Consider the following 15642-nt stretch of genomic DNA (forward strand, 5'->3'; position numbering starts at 1 on the left):
CTTTCACAATGAGAAGTGAACGAGACCGGCAAAATGGCAACACTTGATAATACAACGTTGCTAATTGTCACCGTTACCCTGTAACTATTTCGATAAACTTCCAGTTCGCGCTCGTAAGCAAAGCAATTTTCACACTTCACCCGAAAGTTATAATGGTGCGAGCGCGAAAACAAACACTTGTCCTAGGCCGGTGTTTTATAGCGATGCGTTATGTTTTATTCTATACTAGTCTGATCATCCATCGCTCACGGCCGGTTGATCCCGTTGATAACGTGAGCGGACCGTCGCTCTGACCACTCACCGAGCGCGAAAAGCGCGAAAAGGCATTAGCATCCGAAAGGCGTCGCCACAAAATACCGGCCCTAGACACGCGCACAGACTGAACCTTGATACAGGCGGTAATATCTACGAATACAAGAAAGATATTCATATGGAGTGAATGGCAGCGACATCGTATATTCTAGGTCTTTTCGGAGTCTGCCTTTCATGGCCCCTAGGCAGCAGCCATTGGAGTCGGCGGCGTATAGCAGATTTCGCTCATGGCACCGCGAAAAATGCCTTACTATATATTGTCGGTGCGGTTGCGACAGTTCGAGATACCGAAAGCGCTGTCAATGCGTCATATGACATTGGTTCTACAATTCACCCGAGAATACGTACACTTGTGATCACACGTCTCTCGACCAGCAGCATCGAAGAAGCAGCAACAAGAATAATAACAGTGCCGATGTGAATTGCGCTTGGCCTGCCGGAACCCACGGAGTGTTGGCGTCGCCTGCGTAGTGTTGGCTTCTCCGCAGCGCAGCGGAACCACTTTTGACCACGTGATGGCGCTCAGCGAATAGTGGTTCTGGAATCACTGGAGGCGGAGCGAGCGGTGAGTGGAGGTGGCGCAACTCTGGCTCCCTAAAGGGAGCCTATACGGTGACTCTATATAACATATTGCCCAGGGGCGCTATAACGTAAAGCTATTCCAAACTGTTTTTATTCCAATCTCCTGACGCCAAATTTGCGTAAGCACCGACGCAAGCATCGGGCGGTGACCCACAGCGTTGTCTGAACAACCCAATCAACCACTCTCCTCGTTTATAGGAGGTCACCTGTTCGCTTTCAAAACCAATATCATTGTCTACACTCAGCGGTTTTTCTTATCTAATTGGCTGACAAGAGGCGAAGAGCACGCTCTAGTGGAGAGGGTTTCGATGGGGCCGAGCCAGCACAGTGAAAATAGATAACCGCATGAAGGCTGTGTTTCAATTCTTTCCATCATCGTAGACAGTCTACTTTGACGTCTACGAAGACAGCCAAGACAGCTTCGTGGACAAGTAATGGAACGCGTTTCGAGCCGTCTGGCAGACGCTTCTGCGACGTGACGCCACCTGTCGGCGACAAAAAGAAAGTTGAGAAAAGCACACATTAGTTCTGTATTTTAAGTATTTTCGCCTGCGAACCTATGAAAAACATGATGGGACTTACATTAAGGGTATAGAAAAGCGTGTCTACGTTTTTGTGTGCGCAGAAAACCCTCCCGTCGAGTTTCTACGTCCTGCTCAGTCGCCATCTTGTTTAGACAGGAAAGTAGCCTGCATCGTTCTTGACTTCGATGCTGTCTTCGCGAGAATTGGAACGAGGCTTAAAATCGCCGCCATCCACTTAGCTGTCTATTTAGCCGTCTAAGGCGAGTATTGGAACACACCCGAAGAGGGTGGTGCCGGCTTCTCCGATTGGTCCGCTTCGCCTTAGCTTGCGGTGGCTGGTCGAAAATCGAAGCGGCGTGCAACGGAAGGATAAGAATGCCGCTAAAACGGATCCTCAGCAAGGAAGAGTTGGCAGAGCGATGTCGTATGCATGCCCAAAGGGCTCGATAACATGTTACTGCCACGCAAAAAGGTCTATCATGCGCAAATAAATACATGCTCACCGGCAGGTGTGAGCGAGGGCCCGAACGATCGGCGTGCAGCCATCTTCTATTCCTTTCGGAACGGGGCAGTCTGCGGCTATTCAGAAAAACTCTCAGTTTTGTTCGACATATTAATGCCTTTATTTCGCGTACACGTCACTTTGACGTGGTGAGTTTTCGCGATTTTGTGAGGTCGCGTGACACACAGGCGAAGTGGGCGTAGCCAGAAACATTTGACCAATAGCAGAGGGTTATGGTGAAAAGGCGTCGAATCAGGAATGATTATTTTTCTTTTGTGCGGTTCAATCATGCATAATCAGTGTGTACACGGTATATCAGATGGGGAGCGATCGCGGTTTTCGTGACGTCGCGTGACAGACAGGCGAAGTTGGGAGCGGCCAGAAAATGTCTTGACCAATCGTGGAGGCTGATTGCACAAATTGTAATCAAAACAGTTTGGAATCATCTTTCGTTATAGCGCCCCAGCAGTCTTCTGCGTTTGAAACGAGGAAATGGCGCGCGCTGGGCGCCTTCCTGTTGACATATACGTGACTTCGTTTCGACACTTCTTTTCTTTGTTGCTTTCGCGCGTCCCATGCTATTTTTGTCCACGAACTGCCGTCGAGTAAACTCAGGCGAGCGAGACACTCGGGGCATCCTCCATAGCACCCCTGGTGCGCTTCGTGTGTTTTCGTTCAAGCTCCCCAACTTGGTTGTGCCCATTCGTTTATTAGTAAACGACGCCCTTACACATAGCCTACAGCATGAAATGTGAGAAGAACGGCGCTGTGGCTCCGTCGAAACTTCTATTCTTCCTTGTGAATGGAGTGAAGGTAACAAAAGAAACCGCGCGTGCAACCCTAAAAAAAAAAAAAGAAGAATCCGAACAACAAGAACAAGAAGGAGCGTGCCCGCGTACATCCCAAGGTACGCGAGCCCCACTAACACTTATTTTCTTTTCCCCGGCAGACAGAGCGAAGCAAGAATTCTGGAGAGACAGAGAAAAAAAAAACAAAGATACACGTAACGGAAAAGCACGTGCAAGCAAGCTCCTGCTTCGCGGGGAACAAGACGAACGGAGGCTCACGCAGACAAAAGACACAGCGGGCAAGTGGCGCGCGCGCGGAAAGACGGAGGACATCAATTTCTCGGGACGGGCCTGAAAGAAACAAGTTGATGCATGACTCGGCCCTGAGTGATCAATAACGAGAGCGGCCGTGAGCGATGGCCGCTCCGCCGCAGAGCGAATCTCTTGGCAGCTTCCGGATATATGCTGCCGCTGCCGCCGCTGGCGCTGCCTGGGAGTTGGGCTGGCGCGCCGGGATGCGGAGGCAGCGTCGGCGCAGCGGGATGAATGAGCGCTGCCTTCGGTCACGCACGCGCGCAGAACGCGTCTTGCTCGCGGCCGAAAACGAATGCCCCACGCCGCGGATCCGGACTGGCGCTGTTCCTCAGAACGACGACCGCCTAGGAACGATCACGCGGCGCACGCCAGGCACGGAGGGTGGGCGCGAATCAGGCGGCCGCGTCGAGTATGCCCATCCAGATACACGTTCGAGGGAGAAGTTCGCAATTGACTGCCGAATTTCCTGTAAGAAAGAGGGGATTAGAAGAAATTCCCAGAAAAAAAAGACAAACTTCTAAATATACGTGACGAGTTTTCCGAGCGCTTTCGTCCCCTACTGGCACATTTAAAACGATCATATGTAGTAAATAACTGTCACAATTTTTTTTCGGGGGAGGGGGGGGGGGGGAGGATGAGGAGCACGTTTTATATAATACCTTCGATAACATCCTAAGTATTCGTCAGAAACATCTTAATTAGTATGCAAGTATTTTAGTTTCCGTTATGTAACAGGAGGATTTAGCGGGATTCACTCGTGTATTCTCAGCGCTGAGCCTTCCCTCTTTTTGTCAAACACGCACACACACGCACAAACACACACAGTTGACGGGTGGGTAGCCACCACCCCGGCATCGATAACATTAGTAGGCGGCACCACACCTGACACAAATACGCCGATTATTTAGCTGCTGCAAGGCGAAGAAACAAATTGAGCTTTTAAAACATATTAAGGGAAGTAAAAAAGTTATGATGATGACCACAGATTTTTTAAACGCTAAATTCATGATAAAAGATTTTTTGTGTGTGCGTAGGTCACACACTCAAAGCAGCACGTACTTGGCCACGCTCTTAGGGTGCCACAAATCTCAGCCTTTTTTTTTTTTTTTTGGCTACCGAGTTCCAGAAACCATTGTGAGCAGCTGTATACACAAGAAAGATAAAGTAAGCATAACGAAAGAATTAACTAATTGTATAAATAAATAAATCACTATCACTGTATTTTCTTCTTCATTCGTTTCACCCTTGGTCTGACTAGGAGGTGGTCGCGAATCGGCACTGCGGATAACAAAAAGAAAGAATCGAGCAGACATTGTTAAAAAGTCATGCAAATGCGTCTTCCTGGTAATATCCGGATCAGCCAATGTGGCTGTGCATGTACCCACTGAAATAGATCATGCCCGCGATATGATGTGCGGTGTACATGTTTTGCAATTGAAGCAATAATATCACTATTAGAGGTCTTGTCATGAATATTGCACAAAAGATCTAACGCTGACTTCGAGCAGACAGCCTAGTTCTCAGGTGTACGTCTCCCTTCCAGCAGTAAACTTCATTGCTTTCAGTTTGGCACCTAGCTCTATTGTAGTTGATGATGTAGAGGGAGAAATATTGAATAGACGTTGTTCATTTAAGGCTGCAACGACAAATAGCGCACGCTGAGCTATCCTGAATATAAGGCTGATCTGTGAAACTGTTTTCAGCGTGCGCGCTTTTCGTGAAGCTGACACAAAAGAAGTTGTGCGGTAACCAAAGGAGGAACTCCGCATTTATTCTTCATACATTCTATCTGTACACACAATTGTGACTGTGAGTGAATATATACCGCGGTTGCAAATCCACATAACTTTTCGAAATGAGAGCACGTGCTTGATATATGGGCATTTGAGAATGTAAATAACCTTCGCAACACGTTTGTGGTCACTGCAGCCAGTGTATTCACGCCATAAAGCAAAGAAGTACCACGGAGCAACAGAGAGCACTCTAGACTGGATATAGCAATGCGAGCTCAAATCTCGACAATACCTGCGTTTCCTTTTGCGTTGTTATCCTAGCTCCTTCTTTCTTTTTCTCTGATCCTTTCTCTGTGTCTGTTGCCTCGTGGATAACAGCGGAGAGCCGCTAACGCTGATTAGCCCCAATGTTATTCGTTTCCCAATTTCTGTTCTCTTTGTGGAATGCTTTCCCGTCGTTACAAGGTGAAATACGTGAAGTACTCTGCCCCATTTAGAAGTCAAGATGCAACTTTTCCAAAACCCCGACGGCATTTTGATATGGTGTATGAACACGCCGTCATGAGCAATCGAACACAATGAAGCGATGGAATTTTACGATTCTTGTAACCATCGTGTTTGTGACAATGGAGCGAAATTTTTGTTGTGCGTAAAAACGTGACTGCAATTCTATTGTGGTCGTTCAAGCGGCGTTATATACTTATTCCTGTTTACATTTATATAGTTCAACAGTGAGCAGCCTAGACGTAGCATCACACGATTCGTGAATGGGAATTGTCGTGTCGATTAAGGTCACAGCGAGAGTTAGCGCCTTGAATTTTAGGCCTGTTTTTATACAAATCGACGATGTGATTTAGTTTTGATTTGCGTCTCCTCAGTGCGTGACTATTGAAACGCACTGAGCCAACAAAACTATCTTTTAACTAAAAACATCAGACTCCTGTGGCTCTTTGATCTTAACTCAATTTCTGTGACCAGTATAGGGTGAATCTAGAAATTAATATGCTGGCTATATATGTACACAGTCGCTCACCCCCATTTGAAGATCGCTCATCTAACCAATGTGCAAAAATATTATATAATAAGTAAGTCATCACACTCCTTCGGCATGCAAGAAGCCGCAGCTCATAACTGCCGCTTCTTTTTTTACCTTCCGTCAATGAACTATATGTATTGTGAGCGCTAACTGTGTAGTTCATCGTCGTCTTCATCTGTATATACCATCCTCATAATCATCATCATCGTTTGTCGGGTTAGCCCGGTACGGTTCGTGACTTCGGTAGACATTCTGTCATCAGGAGACCTCGCCTGCCTCCAACGTGCAGATACATACTGGGGCACAATTATCGACCGGCTCACTGGCTTACCCCGTCCTCCCAACAGCTGCTTAAGACGACACCTTGCACGTTTTAAACTTCATGGTGGATCATTACTTCGGCAAGTTTACCACCCTACCGGTAACCGATGGGTCCCGGTCGTTGCTCGCTCACTTCGACTACAAGTTTTACAAGCGTTTCACGACGACGCAACGGCTGGCCACTTAGGATTTCACAAAACCTACAACGGCATTAAGACTCGCTGTTCCTGGCCTGCCCTGTACACTTGTGTTGACAAGTACGTCGGTTCGTGTGCCAACACCGAAAACGTTCGACATCTCTTCCTACCGACCCTTTACAACCATTGCCGTGCCCGATTCGTTCCCTTCGAATTCGTGGGTATCGACTTATGCGGACCCCTTCCACTTACACCCATGGGTCCCCGCTGGATTGTCACCATCATGGACCATTTCACTCGCTGCGCTGAGACGGCAGCTCTCATTTCTTTTTTAATTCAAGTACCCTAAAGGCCCATAGGGCATTACAGAGTGGTGTTACAATAATTAAATAACAGTTACAGTACACGCATTCAAACAGATAATGCATCTTGAAATAAAACGGTGCTGCCCTCCTGGTGCTGCCTCTGAAGTCGCCGAGTTTGTCCTGCACGTTATTATCTTGCGCCACGGCGCGCCACGTGTTCTTCTGAGTCACCGTGGCAACACATTTCTTTCGCATGTTCTTGCTGACGTGCTGCAGGCCTCTAACACCATCCATAAGACACCTCAGCGTACCATCCTCAAACCAATGGTCTTATCGAGCATTTCTATCGAACTGTGTCCGACATGATCTCCGTGTATGTTAAACCTGACCACAAAAACTGGGACACTATACTTAGTTTCGTCACGTTTCCTTGTAACACTGCCGTTCAACGCAGAACAAACTACAGCCCCTTTTTCCTCGTGTACGGCCGTGCACCATCTTTTGTTTTGGACACCACCTTTCTCTCTACGCCTTCTGTTCCATCCACATCTCCACCAGAGGAGTTCCCCACCCGCGTCGCTCACTGCCGTGAAATTGTGCGCGCCAACACCGCGACCATCCAGGACAAGAGGAAAGCCCGTTGTGATGCGACGCATCGTGTCATTTCGTTCCGCCCAGGCGACGAAGTGCTGTGTACACCTGTTCAAGTAACGGGGCTCTGTGAAAAATTCCTTCACCGGTATCTCGGTCCGTACCCCGTGCTTGAAAGAACATCTGCTCTAAACTATCGCGTAGCTCCTGTTTGCTCGGCTACTGACCACCGTTGCCTCAGTGCCGAAATCGTTCACGTCTCTCTGTATCTCGGCATTCGTACCGTTTCTGTCTGTGCCAACCACTCGTCTGTGAGCGCTAACTGCAGTCATCGTCTGTCTGTCGTTTGTCTGCTCTGTCTGTCTGTCTGTCTGTCTGTCTGTCTGTCTGTCTGTCTGTCTGTCTGTCTGTCTGTCTGTCTGTCTGTCTGTCTGTCTGTCTGTGTGTGTGTGTGTGTGTGTGTGTGTGTGTGTGTGTGTGTGTGTGTGTGTGTGTGTGTGTGTGTGTCTGTCTGTCTGTGTGTGTGTGTGTCTGTCTGTCTGTGTGTGTGTCTGTGTGTGTGTGTGTCTGTCTGTGTGTCTGTCTGTCTGTCTGTCTGTCTGTCTGTCTGTGTGTCTGTCTGTCTGTCTGTGTGTGTGTGTGTGTGTGTGTGTGTCTGTGTGTGTCTGTGTGTCTGTGTGTCTGTGTGTCTGTGTGTCTGTCTGTCTGTGTGTGTGTGTGTCTGTGTGTCTGTGTGTGTGTGTGTGTGTGTGTGTGTCCGTCCGTGTGTCCGTGTCCGTCCGTCCGTGTCCGTCCGTCCGTCCGTGTCCGTGTGTGTCCGTGTCCGTGTCCGTGTCCGTGTCCGTGTGTCCGTGTGTGTGTGTGTCCGTGTGTCCGTCCGTGTCCGTCCGTCCGTGTCCGTCCGTGTCCGTGTGTGTCCGTCCGTCCGTGTCCGTCCGTCCGTCCGTCCGTGTGTGTCCGTGTGTCCGTCCGTCCGTCCGTCCGTCCGTCCGTGTGTCCGTGTGTGTGTCCGTCCGTGTGTGTGTCCGTGTGTGTGTGTGTGTGTGTGTGTGTGCGTGCGTGCGTGTGTGTGTGTGTGTGTGTGTGTGTGTGTGTGTGTGTGTGTGTGTTTAATTTACAATGGCACCGTTTTGAGCCAATCAGAGAGGCTGCAGTAGACCTCTCAGCCAATGACAGCTGATCACATGGCGAATTCGACAACATGGCGGAATTTTACAATGTCTGGAAAGGCTTAGTTGGTCGACGCACCCATTCTCATCGCTATTGCGCATCGTTAAATGCAGCACGGGTAAGCGACACAGGATGGTGATTATTACAAAAGGACAAACGAACGGACACTTAAGCCTTCCGCTACACTTTTCTTTCTGCCTCATAATCGCTATACGCAGCAAAAATATTGTTGTGTTCAAGAACAACATGGCCAGCCATCTTGGCTAATGATAAATATAACGTTCTACTTAAACCTTGCTTAGACACAACATGGGAACAAATTGTCACCGTGTTTTGAGCGTTACCGGTGTTTTATTTTAATGCATAAGCATTTTTGTGGCGAGTACCCCATCAAAATTTATGCGTCCCTGGACTCCTTATATCTGAAAAATAAACGCATAATTGGTCAAGTTAACACATGCAAGCGTTATAATAGGGTAATAGTGGATGATTGGTAGCGTTATAAAAATAATAAAAAAACTGGGGCCAGATTTATAAAGCTTTTCTTTCGTAAGTACGCTTTGCCATTGGCTGGCCGCCTTCGCTAATGGTATGTCTGGCATCCGGATTGGCTAAAATTCTTTCTTACGAAAAATTCTAGCGTCAGAAGCTTTTGTTAATTCGGGCCCTGGTTACGTCGCCGTCGCCTCGTCAAGGTCGTAACAAAAAAGGCAAATGAAGAAGTTAACACATGTAATCGAGAGAGAGAGAGAGAGAGAGAAGAAAGGGGAAAGGCAGGGAGGTTAACCAGAGGGGAAGGCCCGGTTTGCTACCCTACGCTGGGGAGAGAGGGGAGGGGGAAGTAAAGTGCCAGGAAAGTAGAGAAAGAAAGGGAGCACAGATACACAATCACAGTCGGTTACTGTCACCGCGTACAATCACGTGCCGCACAGCACAGTCGCACTTGTAGCACTATAAACATCTGTTAGGCTACAGCCGCTTGTCCATCTCTGTTGCCCTTAAAAACTGCAACAGTGCCCTCGTCGCCCTCTGCTGCGATGGCTTGTGATGTCGGCATTCTAAAACAAGTTCCTCTGTTAGAGGTCTTTGATCAAAGCACGCTATCGCAATTGCGAGCGATCGTATCTGTAAATTGTAGCGAGGACAGTCACAGATGACGTGTTGAAGAGTGCCATTGCTATAGACCACAATCATCACACAAGGCGTCGTCGGCACATACAATTTCAGAAAGCAAAAGACTTTGTAAATGCCACTCCTAGCCATATTGGACAAAGCACGGTATACCATCGCGTCGGCAGAGTCCAGCTGGGATGTGAAGGCGGAGAGGAGAGTCTATGTAGTGCAGCCGGTTTCCTTGTAAACTTCGGGGGTTCCACGTGGAGAACGGGATGTCCCATGTGAGCATTCGAAGTCTTCTAGCGGCATCTGTCCTTGATAACGGTATCGACTCCTTTTTGCCGCCATGAAGAGCCAATCGACCAGCGTTATCGGCATGTTCGTTACCTATGACGCCACAGTGACTTGGGAGCCACTGAAATGTCACGTGGTGTCCGTTCTCAGCATCAAATATCAGCATCAATTACCAGGGCTGATGTTGTTCTTGGCTGACGAGGCGAAGTGCAGCGCGAAGAGCTGCAAGTTCCGCAGCCGTCGATGTCGTTGGGTGACACGTCTTGAAACTGATGATGGTGGCTCTCGCTGGGAAAACCGCGGCTCCAGAGAAAAACTGGGGAGTCGCTTATCCATGAATATAAATATGTATACGCGGTCAGCGTGCCTCTCGTGCAAAAGGAGCAGAGTTAGTTGTTTAAGAGCAGGTGATGACAGCTGAGAGTTTTTTCTGATTCCTGGTACGGTGAGGTGCACTGCAGGTCGAGCCAAACACCACGGAGGAATCAATGGCTTAGTTGCGAGGGTGAAGCCTGATGGAAGGCGGGTGTAATCATCCGAAATCGTAACACAAAATGATGTCTGCGGCCTTCTGACGGTAGTGTTGCAAGATGACGGGAACAGGCTCGGGCATAGTTCCTAATGTACATGTGACCTACTTGAAACAGCGCCTGACAGCAATCTCCCAGCTTTTCAAGTTTCTGGGCGGAAAGACTTGTGGAATGCCAGTGCATGCAATGTTGGAATTGTACAGGGCACTTTTCCTGGGTTTTTTTTTTTTTTAAGATACAGTTTGCCCGTACTGACCAACAGTTGCAGGTCAAATCTTCGTGCTCTACAGGCTGGTAAAGCTCGGGCTCTCAGAGTTTGTCTTGGTTTGCCAAAATGCGCATCAATAGGGCAACTATTGCAATCGCCCGGGACCAACCAATACTAACAGATCTAAATGTTAAAATAGTGTAATAGTAGATGATTTGTAGCGCTCGAAAAAAAAAATACTGGTGACGTCGCCGTCACCGCTTCAAGGTCATCATGGTGTGGTGTGGAAAAAAAACGGTTGTGATGGCGTTTCGGCTCAGTTGATACGATATATCTGCAAAATAAACGCATAATTGGTCAAGTTATTAACACATGTAATTGTTATAATTGTTCAATAGTGGATTAATTGTAGCAATAGGTGGACATGTATAAGCTAGATAAATAAGTAAGCAAAAGTGAACTAGCAGCCGAGCCAAAGAAGGCTTACGCCATTAGTAGACAATTCTCAGAATTCTGTACCATTTTTGTTCTATCATTCTTCGCAAGAGCGCAAATCGGAAATATCAGAAAAATCTTACACAGGAAATAATGTTGTACATACCGTATTCACTCCGGTCTGTCCACGTGGTTCACTTCATCAAGTGGTAGCTTATAGTGTCCCGCTGTGGTACGTTCGCCTACAACAGGCTTTCACCAAAAATGATGAGTAGCAGCCTGGAAACACTGGTACATTATAAAGTTGTAGATGTACACTATCCGCAATTCCCTTGAGCGTGCTCAACTCTTGAGACCACAGTATTTTATCTTCGACTGGGTGACGTGGCGCAAGAGTTACCGCAAGCCAATTTTTTTGGCTATGCGACGATATATTCATGTAAAGGCGCTATGTCCCCATTTCCAGATTGTCGTGCTTTTACTTCTGCCATAGTCGTGCAAGATATTCTGCCACGTGCTTGCTCGAGTGCGCGTAGCACATTCTTCTCTTACTTCCTTGTCATCACCGAAGGGGTTGTTCTCGTTTTAGTTTTCCGAATTGCCTCAGAGCTCTCAACATAGTCATGCATGCCACCATCACGACTTTCTAACACATTCAAGAAATGCTCGAATGCGTCTGCATGGGTGAGGCATTCGGAGCATTCAGAGGCGCAAACAACGCTATAGAATGGTGTGATGTGTGCCTATGCGCTTCACTCATTGGGCCTACCGATCAAATTCTTCTTCTTTATTTTTTTTATGTAAAAGCGGGATGTCGCATGAACGCGTCCAGTCACAATTACATTTTTAAGGAACGCATAGGGCTCTTCCTGCGTCTTATTGCGGTGCAAGACAGAGAAGTTTATTCAAACGGACCACTTTGAGAACCGGAAGGAAGGGCAAGAAAGGATAGGAGATAGGTGAAAAAAATGTTAACGCATACTAGAAGTTTCACATGATGACAAAATCTTTTCACATAGTTCCCTGCAGGCAATCAGGAAGTTAATATAGTTATATTTTAAACTTGCGAAGCTGTGAGGATGGCCCTGGAAAGTGGGCTGCTCTAGTGCCCAACGCATAATAAACTTAAATCAATTTTCCACGTTACTTCATTTCAACGGGCGCGCTGCTCTGGCGTCGATTTCACGGAGTACAAATGGCCACTAAATCTGCTTTAGCAATGTCAACTAGGAGCCGTAAGCTAGTGTTTCTTATAATATGACTGAATAAAAATGTACAATAAAATTAGAGTAATTATTGATGACCGGAACTTCAGATAATGCCTTTAGTGACCTGTTTGGCACTCTGAACACTTTAGAAAGTGAAGTTGACGCAAGAGCGAGTTTGACAGCACCTATAAGAGCGAGGAAACAGGAAGAGAGCTGTGGGATCAGAGAGCAAACGGGGATAGCCGATATTCTAGTTGCCATTAAGAGGAAAAATGGAGATGGGCAGGCCATGTAATGCGTAGGATGGATAACCGATGGACCATTAGAGTTACAGAATGGATACCAAGAGAAGGGAAACGCAGTCGAGAAACGGCAGAAAAACTAGGTGGGCTGATGAAGTTAGGAATATTGCAGGTGCAAGTTGGAATCAGCTACGCAAGACAGGAGTAATTGGAGATCACAAGGAGAGGCCTTCGTCCTGCAGTGGGCATAAATATCAGCTGATGATGATGATAAGAGCGAACAATTGAGTAACGGTGACAAGAGAGAGCGCACGCTATCTTTTTCGGTCCATCATCAGAGTACACAGAATGACAAGTGTAGTACGTGGCAGCAGTCATATAGGAAATGTGTAATACAGTGAAACCACTATGACAACGATCAATGGGTCGATAAGGCGTGGTGCCCATAAGCGAAGTAGCATGACGACTTGAGTTGGCCCGCGAACGCCGCATGCAGTGTACAACTAAAGCCCAAGAACACGGGCAACAGCACATTTTCTCCGACGCCCGCATATTTAGCCCTGCACCTCGTGCGGAGAGCGTGTGTGCGTGTGGCGGCGCGGGGCAGCCGCAGCAGCAGCAGCAGCAGAGTCGACGACGTCGACGTAAAGAGCGAAGGGGGGGCCCCTGCGGCGGCGGAACATGAGCGATGGAGCGCTCAGCAACTGCCTGCCGCCTCGTCCATTCATCACGCCGTCCCCCGAATCTACCGCCGCAGCCCGTGGCTTACGCGAAGCTCAGGGCTCAGGCCTCGCGCACCTCCTCGGCTAAGTGCGTGCACGCGCGCATCCGACGGATGGATGGATGCGCACACAGCGCTATACCCTCATCAATCACGCTCAGACGCAAAGCAGCCCGCGGGCTCGGCGCGAGCAGCGCAAAGTCTTCCTCTCTCTCTCTCGCCTTGCGCGCGCACTCCGCGCGCAAGGCGAGAGACAGCGGCGCACAGAGGGCGGCGATGCTAAGCGGCAAAAGCGACCACCGCCCCAATTGTTTGCGGCATGCAGAAGCCGGCGACAACAGGAGAGCGGCGCTTACAGTTTCAAGGGTTCGGCTGATCTGTTGTATAGTTCGAGCCAGCGAGGCGAAAGCAAAAGGTGATGGGTGTGACTGGCATACACTTTACGCCATCGCCAGAGAGTAAGGAAGACTGGATCGGCTGCCATTATGCGCATATCTTCCGCCAATAAGCAAGAATGCGAGTAAAGCGAACTTCTGCTAAAACCTTGGAAGCTCTGCATTATATTCCTAGAAGTGCTCTAAACATCCGCATCATGCATAAGGCGAGGCTCGCGCGGCAGCATATAACGTTCCCTCTAGGTCTATAAAATAAGTTGGTCGATTATTCATTGACCTTGTCTTTTTACTCGGGAGTTGTAAAAGCGGTACTGCGCTAATACTATAGCGGGAAAAAATAAATACCAATAGAGCATTGAACTAGTTGAGTTCGCACATTTAAAGAAACTTGCAGCACCCGAACATGCACAATGAAATATGTGTGTCCCTTGTGAGTGTCCACTTTCTGTGCGCAAATCTTAGACTAAAGCTCGAGCTGCTCGATACCACAAACTTTTCGCTCGCACCTTTGCGCTGAAGGCACGTGGGAGATCGTTACGTATCGAGTACAAGGTACACAAAGGCTTTGAAGTGTTTAATTTTTGAGGTTGCTCTGCGAGGAAAACGTTGCGTGCTGTACAGCTCTCACGTTGTCAGATATTTGCGAGCATTGGAGTTCTTCCCTGGCCATGACTAAGTACCCCATCCCTTGAAAAGCAGAACAGAAGCAGGAACAAAGATAGACAATCGAACACAGATGGGCGCTCCCCGCAAGAAGGCGCCCGCCTTGGCAAGGGCACCAGGTCCCCCCTCCATCCCTGTCGTAATGCGCTCAGAAGAGCACGCGTTGCGCTGAAGGCGGCGCGGACCCGGTGTTAGCGCTGGTTAACTGCTGCTGCCGGCGTCGCGTGGAAAGAGCGAAGCCCGCGAGCGGCGGCCCCTTTTGATGCTGGAACAAAGGAAGGATTCACGGGCGCGCCGCGGCCGCCGTCGTTTATGCGCGAAGCGGAGAAAAGAAGAAAGGCGTGCGGCTCGCGCGGCCGCCGCGTTAAGGAGAGACAAGTTGGCGCTAATTAGGAAAACCATTTTCGTAGCCACCACCCTCTCGTGCGCCCGGCCCTTCATGGCCCTGCTGTGAGGCGCGTATTAATTGACCTTTAATGGCGGCGCCGTTCCCCTCGTGTCTCGACCCTTTTCCGTCTCCGTGGTCGGGCTGCGCCTGCAGAGAGCCTCGCCTCTTACAACGTCCTTTTTTTTTTTGTAAATTTTGTCTCCCTCTCTCTCACCGGGTGCTTTCATTCTTGCTTCGACTTCGTATTGATGCGCACGCCTCAGCGAAGCCGCAGGATGTCTGTCGAAAAAATGCTACAGCGTTAGGCTGGCGCAGCCTGCAAGGTTTCGGAATGGGACGAGTCGTGCTTGACAGGCTAAAAAGAGTTGTATAGGTACTTCGGGAAAAATAGGATATCAGTTTGCCAAAATTCCACCATGCTGGCAGCCTCTGTCAAAGCCAACCAGAGAATTGCAATTTGGAGGGATACACAGACATCCTTATCTCGGGCGTCGTGCTCGTTCTTTAAACAGAAAGTGCTAGCATTAGGCATTCAAATCTCGGGGTGCTATTCTGGACATAGTCGAATTCCGCTACATTGGCGAATTCTGTAATGGCAACATTTTGAACCAATCAGAGACGCCGTATGCGGCCCTCTGGGTAACTCAGTGATTACAACATGGTGAGTTCGACAATATATGCATGGCAGAATTTAACGATGTCCAGAATAGCAGCACGATTACGCCACTGCCGAAAATTTACACCAGCAGCGAAGTATAGAATACACTTGGTTACTGCAATATTAGCTGTTTTTGTCTGTTTGAGCTTTGCGCCACCAGGTGGCAGCACCATACAGGCCGCTCACGTTTACGGTTCGCCAACACGCCCCAACGCCTGGACCGCCCGCGTTACCCGATTACCGGACAAGCTAATACTCTCTAATCACGCGACGCTTTTTTTTACGTTGACTTCGGGTGCTGATAGTACGTACTTTTGCGAGCTTTTCCGTTATTCACACGCACTGCGAGTTGGTAAATACTACGAGGTGTGCCTAACGGGAAGACATGGCCTTCAGATGTCGTCCCAATTTTCTTGTTGTACAAGCTACTCGCGATATACGAAAACGCCACAGTTGTAGCGCAGTATG

General features: G+C 48.6%; 1 protein-coding gene across 1 annotated transcript in view; it reads right to left on the bottom strand.

Annotated features, from left to right (window-relative positions):
* The window catches only part of LOC125939736 (UPF0746 protein DDB_G0281095-like), a gene marked incomplete at its 3' end in the record, with an annotated part of 7579 nt that extends 5615 nt beyond the window's left edge, over window positions 1–1964 (bottom strand). Inside the window, exon 1 of the mRNA XM_049655127.1 lies at window positions 1922–1964. Within this exon, the coding sequence (XP_049511084.1) occupies window positions 1922–1964 (43 nt within the window). The remainder of the gene's footprint in view (window positions 1–1921) is intronic.
* Window positions 1965–15642: the final 13678 nt, after the last annotated feature.

Source organism: Dermacentor silvarum, chromosome 1, assembly GCF_013339745.2.
Source record: "Dermacentor silvarum isolate Dsil-2018 chromosome 1, BIME_Dsil_1.4, whole genome shotgun sequence".
Classification (NCBI taxonomy): domain Eukaryota; kingdom Metazoa; phylum Arthropoda; class Arachnida; order Ixodida; family Ixodidae; genus Dermacentor; species Dermacentor silvarum.